The sequence below is a fragment of the Otolemur garnettii genome, unplaced genomic scaffold, assembly GCF_000181295.1.
Source record: "Otolemur garnettii isolate 467f Iridium unplaced genomic scaffold, OtoGar3 scaffold00133, whole genome shotgun sequence".
In the NCBI taxonomy this organism is placed as follows: Eukaryota; Metazoa; Chordata; class Mammalia; order Primates; family Galagidae; genus Otolemur; species Otolemur garnettii.
This window is the reverse complement of record NW_003852528.1, coordinates 4,792,476-4,800,675: the sequence shown is the minus strand read 5'-3', so window position 1 is coordinate 4,800,675 and position 8,200 is coordinate 4,792,476. Positions and strand designations below refer to the sequence as shown.

General features: G+C 57.9%; 1 protein-coding gene across 1 annotated transcript in view; it reads left to right on the top strand.

The window, feature by feature from the left end:
- Positions 1-8,200, top strand: part of KIF1A (kinesin family member 1A) — a 70,057-nt gene that overhangs the window by 16,855 nt on the left and 45,002 nt on the right. Inside the window, exons 10-16 of the mRNA XM_003798281.2 lie at positions 953-1,028; positions 2,495-2,573; positions 3,397-3,539; positions 4,015-4,041; positions 5,436-5,569; positions 6,919-6,998; positions 7,369-7,444. Of these exons, the coding sequence (XP_003798329.1) occupies positions 953-1,028; positions 2,495-2,573; positions 3,397-3,539; positions 4,015-4,041; positions 5,436-5,569; positions 6,919-6,998; positions 7,369-7,444 (615 nt within the window). The remainder of the gene's footprint in view (positions 1-952; positions 1,029-2,494; positions 2,574-3,396; positions 3,540-4,014; positions 4,042-5,435; positions 5,570-6,918; positions 6,999-7,368; positions 7,445-8,200) is intronic.

Below are 8,200 nucleotides of genomic sequence, written 5' to 3'. Positions count from 1 at the left end.
GTTTGGCTGGGGTTGGGTTTGAACCCATCACCCTCGGTATATGGGGCCGGCGCCCTATTCACTGAGCCACAGGTACCGCCCAGAAGCCCACTTTGAGAGACATAGTCAAGAGCTCACAAATTTTATGTCCCCTGTGAGCTCCTCCTGTGGACTGTCCTAAACAATGACATTGAGCCTGAGATACAGCTGACCCTTGAGGTGGCACCCGGGCACTTCTCCTGGGGTACAAACCCTGGAGGGGTCATTGTAGATGCCCAGGAAATATTTCTTCAGCAAATGCATGATGGAGCAGACATTGGAAAGTGACTTTATGTCCACAACTAGTGTGATCACTGCCAGTCACAGGTGTCCCAGCAGACATGGATGGAGTCCATATTTTGACCGCTATTTGTCTTAAAAGAGGATTTAGAAGCCACAGGGTAGCAGGAACATGAAGGATGCTTCCCTCTTAGAGAGAGATGGAGAGCTGGCTACTGACAGAGGGGCTGTGATCAGGGAGCTTGTTGGCAGAGCGGAAGGTGAATTCTAGTTGGAAGGGGAGAGGGATGCTGGGTGAGAGCTGGCAAAGGTCAAGGAGGCCTAGGATGCCACAGCTGGCTTGAAACTTTTTCTTTTTAGTCAGGAGGAGTCACTGATGGTGTTCAAGGATGGGCCGTGGGCTCAGATCAGTCTTGAGAGAGTAGATGTGGGTCCATGTCCAGCTAAGTGGCCCAGACACAGCAGGGATGGTTGAAGGCAGAACCTGGGGACTGTGCCAGCAAGTCCTTGATTTGGCTTGGAGTGGAGGTGCCTGAGGTGGTGCCCTGGGGTTCAGGCAGGGAGTGGCCTGGGTGGCTTGAGAATGTGGCCCCAACCCACTTGGGGGCTCCATTGCCAGGGCCAGTTCCTACCCCTCCTCTTCCCTGCCCCTCTAGTGGGCTCAAGGTTGACCTTGAACATTCCTGCCCCACAGAACAAGAAAAAGAAGAAGACAGATTTCATTCCATATCGAGATTCCGTGCTGACCTGGCTTCTCCGGGAAAATCTGGGTGAGAATTCCTGGGTTCACCTGTCCCCAGGGGTATAACTTCCACCCTGGGTAGTCCCTATCTTCCCTTCCTGGGGTGGGGTGCCCAACCTCCAGGAGGCCTCTTACCCTTTCTGGGCCAAGGATGAGAGGTAGACTTGGAGAGTGTAAGTAGTTCAAGGCACTACCCTTCTCAAGGACCTGGGCAGTGGCTGGCAGTGGGTTATCAGAAGCAAGTCTGGTGCCCAGGAGGGCCTCTGGGGCTGAAGAACCCACAATGTGGGTGTCAGTGCTCCTGGGTCAGGTCAGCCCTGACACTGATACCCAATACCCAGCCTTCTCTAATCTTTGGTTTCCCCATCTGTAAGAGAGGACTGGAACGTTTATCTGGGAGCCCTGCCCACCTGCTGGGTTTTGAGGGGTTGCCATAAATCCCCTTCCTCCTCCTTGCCTGAGTTCTGAACAGTGAGGGATAGAAGGGAAGGTAGAGCTTGAAACACTCCTCACTGATCCCATCTCTCCCTTGAAACACTCCTCACTGATCCCATCTCTCCGAAAAATAGCTTCAGTGTCCTGTCCAGTCTCATTTACAGGCTGACCTTCTAGACATAGACTGGGCTCTCTGGCCTTCCTCAGTAGCATGGCTAAAGCCCATAGAGCCCCTGATGACCACCTATTCCCCATCAAGACCCAAAGCAGGCTTGCGGGTAGAAGGGGAACAGGTGGGAGCTGTTGGGGGGCAGGTGGACACTGCTAAGAGCAGAGGAATCTGTCTCTTCACCTGAGATGTGGGCTGGGGAGAAGGCCTCCCTTCAGGGCCATGCCCAGGCTTAGCCCCAGGGCAGGAGCGTGGCTTAGCCCCTAGTCCTTCACATCAGCACCTCCCAGTTCCTGTAGGGTCCCATCATCCCCACTGGTTTTCAGTTTCTCTCCAAACTCGGAGCACGGCCAAGCAGCAGTTCTGAGGGTGGGGCAGAGCCAGTGGTGACCTTGTCCTGGCTGCCGAGCCGCTGTCCCGACAGGACTCCCTACCCAGTGCTCGCTCCATGGGAAGCTGTGGGTGTAATCAGAGTCTGAGGAGAAATAAGTCTGCTTCCTTGGCAGCACATTACGTGATGCTGGAATCCAGGCTCTTTGAATGTAAATGTCATATTTCAAATGTAATGATGAAAGTATGAAAAATTATTGAACAGTCTTTGTCTTGGAGTAAATACCATAAAACCCTTTATAGCCTTCCCCTCTGTTATGAGGAAAAGGAGACCTGATTGCTGCAAATAGCCCCAAATGTGAGGAAAAATACCCATAGAAGAGGAGCAATGGGGTGACCAGTGCAGAGGTGAAGGGGCAGCCAGGTGGGGCCAGTCCTCGCTGTGGCCGGTGTTCACCTCTGTGGGCCTCCCTGTCTGTAAATGTGGAAGGGCTGGAGGGGTGGACACAGTGCAGGGGCCTAGAGTCCCTCCTAGGCACAACCTGGTCTTTCTCCTGCAGGCGGTAACTCCAGGACAGCTATGGTGGCAGCCCTGAGCCCCGCAGACATCAACTATGATGAGACCCTTAGCACGTTGAGGTGTGTTCTCCAGGGGGCAAGCTCTGCTCCCTCACCTGCCTTGGGGATGAATCCTCCCATGCCTGACTTGGGAACATCAGTGACAGGGGTGCCTCTTTTGGGGGGTTTCACCCGGGACTCTGTGATGCTGGAGGTGAGGGCTCCTAGGCCTGCATGGGCCCTGTTCCATGTCCACCAGCCTTTGGGGTGCACTTTGGAGCTGCAGGAGGCCCAGGGCCTGGGAGCACTGTGCTTGCGTGCCTGGATGGTACTCACACCTACAGGCTGTGGAAGGGGCACAGATGTGTCTTTAAAGGGCTTTCTGGCTACAGGAGGGTATATAGTTGTTTGGGTCAGGGGTCTTAGGCCTCTTTTGACCTTGTACCACTAGTAGTAAAAAGAAAAAAAGGGTGTGCACCTGATATAGATGCATGTAGTTGCCTGTGACAGACATGTTGCTATGGGCATCCGCTGATAAATGGAATGGGCTAGAACACACCTACACTTAGTTACTTGCTTCCTCCACGCTGGGACCACAGGTATAGGAAAAAGGACTCACTGTGGGAAGAGGATGCTACCCTGTCCCTTCTCCCATGGGCCTCTGTTTTCCCAAGTGGGTGACCTGGGGCTGGGTGACCCACTGGTAGGTCTCCTCTGGCCAGTGGCCCAGGGACCATCTCCAGTGACTTGTAGTGATGGTGACTCCTTAGTCTGCACCAGCCTGTGCTGGCCTAGGTCCACTCCAGGTCCACCCACAGCCCAGCTGCAGCAGGGCTCTGGCATCCCTGGGCCCACCAGGCACAGGCTTGCTCAGGCACTGCCCACAGCTCCTTTTGCTGCCCAGGTATGCTGACCGGGCCAAGCAGATCCGCTGTAACGCTGTCATCAATGAGGACCCCAACAACAAACTGATCCGTGAGCTGAAGGATGAGGTGACCCGGCTGCGGGACTTGCTGTACGCCCAGGGTCTTGGCGACATCACCGAAGGTGAGTGTCTGTGCCTGTCCTGGGCCTCAGGCTCAGGGGCTATTGGGCCATCTCGTTCTTTCTCCTGGGATCACCATCCCACTGGCTGCAGCCTGGACTGGGGTGGCTCCTAGCTGTCCCCACAGCCCCTCTGGCCTGGATTCCTGTCCCTGCTTCATGCTCCTGGGCAGAACTCCCAGTGGGTGGGAGGCTGGGGAAGGGTCCCTGGATGAGGCTGAGTTTCCTGGTCTTGGCCTGGATAGAGCTGGGTTTGGTGCAGGCCCAGGTGGGTCAGAGATGGCTTCCCTGGAAGCCCGTGGGCAGTTCATGGGTGCTGGCACTGCAGCGGCCCCTGGGTCCCCATGCTGGAGACCTCCACTGCCATGCCTGCAGCCACCCTCCTGCTCCTGGCTTCCCAGCCTCCACTCTCTGGGGACAAACCTATTCTTCTGTTTCTCTGTCTCTCCTCCTTTCCCACGCCTTCCCTCCTCCTTAGCCAACACTGTGCCCGGAGGACCCAAATGTGTGTATTCCCCTTCCTGCTCTTTGCATCTCTGCTTCTGGCCTGGCCAGCACGGGGGCCTTGGGCAGCACGTGTGGGGAGGGCCGGATCCCAGGGCCAGAGATATCAGCCCCTGCCCCTCTAGGGCCCTCCTGGTAGATGTGGGGCTGCATCTGCCTATGAGGCCTTGCCCCCAGCTCCTTCCCATCTTTGTGGTTTACATGGGAAACTGAGGCAGCAGGGAAGTCAGGCTGCTGCACAGGCCTTCTCAGGCTGAGAGTGGCCACAGTCAGGCCCGCTGACCCCGCTGGGTGCCCAGAACCCTAGGAAGGCCAGATGTCAGTGTCAAAGGGCCAGGAGGGCTGGAGGGCCTATTCAGGGTCTGGCTCTGACTCTTGGCTCAGGCCTTGCCTGCTGGGCGGTTTCTCCAGCCAACCCACACACCCAGGGCCCCTCCCTCTGGAAGTTCCCTGAGTCTGAGCACATGCAGCGGATGCTGCCATGTCCTGCAAGCCTTTGTGTCCCCTCTGCCTGGCTCCCTGGGGTTCTCTGCCTCCCTGGCCCTGGGCTTCAGGGTCCTTAGTTTCCCCCATGCCTATGTGGTCCTCTGCCTGCCGCTGCCCTGTTGTGTGTCTGCATCTGCTAGGAGGGGCCTTGCCCAGCCCCCTGCAAGGGGGTTGTAGCCCCAGCCCTCAGGCCTTGGGGGTGAGTGAGCCCTGGGCTGGGGTGAGTCCCAGGTGGCGGAGGTGTAGGGGGGTCCACTCCAGAGGGCCTTGGCTCACCTCTCCTTCAGGATGGTCTCTGGGCCAATTTCCCATTAGTGGGCTGAATGGTCAGCACAGCCCAGCCAGGGATACATAGTGGCCTCAGCCGAGGGTTAATGTGAGGGGCAGGTGGGCCCCTAGGAAGGATGAGGATGACCTGGGGGTCCTAGTGCAGGGCTGCTGAGAGCCATTGGCAGGCAGTGCAGAAAAGGCAGGGAAAGGCACTGGGTGGCCACACGTGAGCTGGAGGCCTGGCAGTGGGCCTGGGATAAAGCTGAGGGGCAGCAGAAGGTCCAGCAGGGCATGAGGAACACTAGGGTGCCAGGGGCCTACCTGTGCCAAGCTGCTGCCAGGGAGGGTGGGCCTGGGGGCCAAGCGGGCAAGGGCTGCTGGCCTGTCCTGTCCTGCCATAGATGAGGGCGGCAGAAAGGCCTTGCATGCGCTTGTGTTGGGCCATGGGCAGGGCCTTCTGCTTCTCCCCTCTCTTGGCACCATCATCTTGCTTTCTCCCAACTTTGTCTTTCTTTTCTCTCCCTCCTGTCTGTCTGCCCGTCCTTCCCTTCCTCCCCGTAGACATGTCCGACCTTGAGAACAATAACTGTAACCATGGCAGGGCAGCGTTGCATCAAGCCCCTGACAATCTTTCCACAGTGACCAATGCCCTGGTGGGCATGAGCCCCTCGTCCTCGCTCTCAGCTCTGTCCAGCCGTGCTGCCTCTGTGTCTAGCCTCCATGAGCGCATCTTGTTTGCCCCGGGCAGTGAGGAGGCTATCGAAAGGCTGAAGGTGAGGGCCAGGGCAGTTGGGGGAACCAAGCCTCCCCAAACAGGGTAGGCTCGGGAAAGTCAGAGAAGCCCACCCTTCTTCGGGGCACAGCTGTCCTCCTAGGGCCAACCTGAAGCAGTGGTGGGAGTTTCACGTGTGAGGCCTCCCAGGTGCACTGTGTCTGTCCCCAGCACACCTGGCATCACACTCTGTGTGGTGGCGAGGCAGCCCAATGCAGTCATTCTGGGGTTCCCAGGCTGTGGGCTGGACAAGATTGGGCAGAAAGGGACCCTGGGCCTCAGTGTCTGGACAGCCTGTGCCCACCACACTATGCCAAGCTTGAAAGGGGAAGTACTAAGTTGCATGGCCTGGTGTTGGTTCAAGGTGCAGCAGACCCTGGGGTGCCCCCGGGTGGTGAGGAGTCTCACTCCTCCCGGCCCCACAGTGCCTCCTTTGCCAGCGTCATTACTAGATCCCTGCAGCTCTCTGCCCATCATCCCACAGAGCCTCTACCCTCTGAGAAGGGTGCGGAGGTGTCCTGCAGGCTGCAGAGGCCCTCTAGGCCATCCCATGGTCACCCCTGGGTGTGGATGGTCACCCCTATACCCAGGCTGTACTCCCTGGTTCCCAGCAATGGGCTCGACTGGTTTTAGGTTTTCCATTAACACATCCCTCCAGCAAAGGGCTGTGCAGGGATAAGGGGTGCAGGCGTGTGAGCCTGAGGGGCCAAAGCACAGAGGCCTGGCTTGAGGCTGGTGTGAGGATGAGGTGGGGTTGGGCTGTGAGCCTGAGGCTTAGGGTCCACCTGGGGTGGAGGGGGCTTTTTTGGGATATGGTGGGCCATTTAGGGTTTGATGGCCCTCCTTGGGTGTGGGGGTCCACTTGAGATATGGGAGTTCACTTGAGGCGTGTGGATCCTTCCTAGGGTGTAAGGATTCACATGAGGTGTAGAGGGGACCTTCCTGGAGTGTGGGGAGCCTTCCTGGGGGTATGTGGGCCACTTGGGCCATGGGGAGCCCCCGTGGGACTTGGGGGCCCATTGGGTGTGGAAGGAAGGAAGAGGAGAGCCCACAATGATGCTGGGGAACATCACTGTCTGGAGGAGGGACGGGAGCCCCTCTCAGCAGCTGAGAGCCGACTCATTCCAGGTGTATTTGCTCTGAGTTTCCCTCCAGGTCCGTTTTGCCTTTTCTTAGGTCTCTTGTGTGTTTATGGGAAAGATATGTGTTCTCTGAACTTCACCTGGGTCCTCCAGGCCTCTCGTCTGGAATGTGGGCTTTCGTGCTTGCCCTTCTCTTGGCGCTATGCCCCCCATAGCCCCACCTCTGCCCCCAGCCCTGGAGCTCACTCTGCTCTGTCCCACCCCCCAGGAGACAGAGAAAATCATAGCCGAGCTCAATGAGACCTGGGAGGAGAAACTACGGCGGACAGAAGCCATCCGGATGGAGAGGTAAGCTGGGGGGCACCGAGGCTAGGGAAGAGTACAGCAGGTCTATGGCCCAGCAGGACGAGCACTGAGCCCTGGCTTCAGCCCTGGGCTCCTGCACCCGGGTGGCCACATACCTCTATCCAGGGACTCCCCCCACTTGTGGCCAGTGGCCAAGGCCTGATAGACTTGATCTGTAACCGTGGTGCTGAGGGTCTGGTGCCATCAGTGGATGCCCTAACCCACTGACCAGATGGGTTGCTGCATTGGCACTGCCAGGGCCACAGTGGCCAGAGGCCTGTTGGCTCCCATCTGGTCAGTTGGTCTGTTGGGCAGGGGTGAGGCCAGTCTTAGAAACCTCATGGAGATGCTGACTACAGCTCTGTCCCCCCAGGGAAGCCCTGCTGGCTGAGATGGGAGTGGCCATGAGAGAGGATGGTGGCACTTTGGGTGTGTTCTCTCCCAAAAAGGTAGGAGCTGGTTCCAGTTTTGTGGTTCGGCCCTGACCTGGTCAGGCCAGATGATGCATGGTTCTTGGTGGAGGGGGAGTGTGGCAGAGTCTGGCTCAGATACTGGGGTGGCCACACTTACCCACAGGCAGACTCTTTCATGTGTAGGGATCTTGGCCCCACCTCCCCACAGGGGACGTCTCACTGGGACTCTCATGGGTGTCTTCACTGTCTGAGCTATGGACTGGGCCCCAAGGTTGGGGCAGGACTGGGAGGCCACACAGAGGCTAGAGACTGAGAAGCAGGTTCTGGACCTGCCCTAGAGCCTGTGTCCTGTGTGGGCAGGGGCCATGCAGCTGGGAGCCAGCTGCCCTTTTAGAGTTCAGCCAGAGTCAGGTCCAGCTGGTTCCAATAGGGACCCCTCTTCTCACATCAGGCCCAACTGGCTCACTGGACCCAGCCCTGGGACCCTCAAAAGAGGCATAGCCCCAAGATAGCTTCTTCCAAGTATTTGTCCTTACCTTCATTTAGTAGCTCAGGTGGAGTGAAACACAGGCAGGAGCCCTGGGTATGTGCAACCCTGGGTGTGTGCACCCTTGAGTGTGTGCAGGATGCCTGAGTGTGCATAGAAGGCCTGAGTTTCCACAGGAGACCCAGGTATGTGGAGGAGGCCTGAGTATGTACAGGAGGGCAAGGTATGTGGAGGAGGCCTGTATGTGCACAGGAGGCTGCCCAGGTGTGTGCAGGAGGCCTGGGTATGCACAGGAGGCCCAGGTA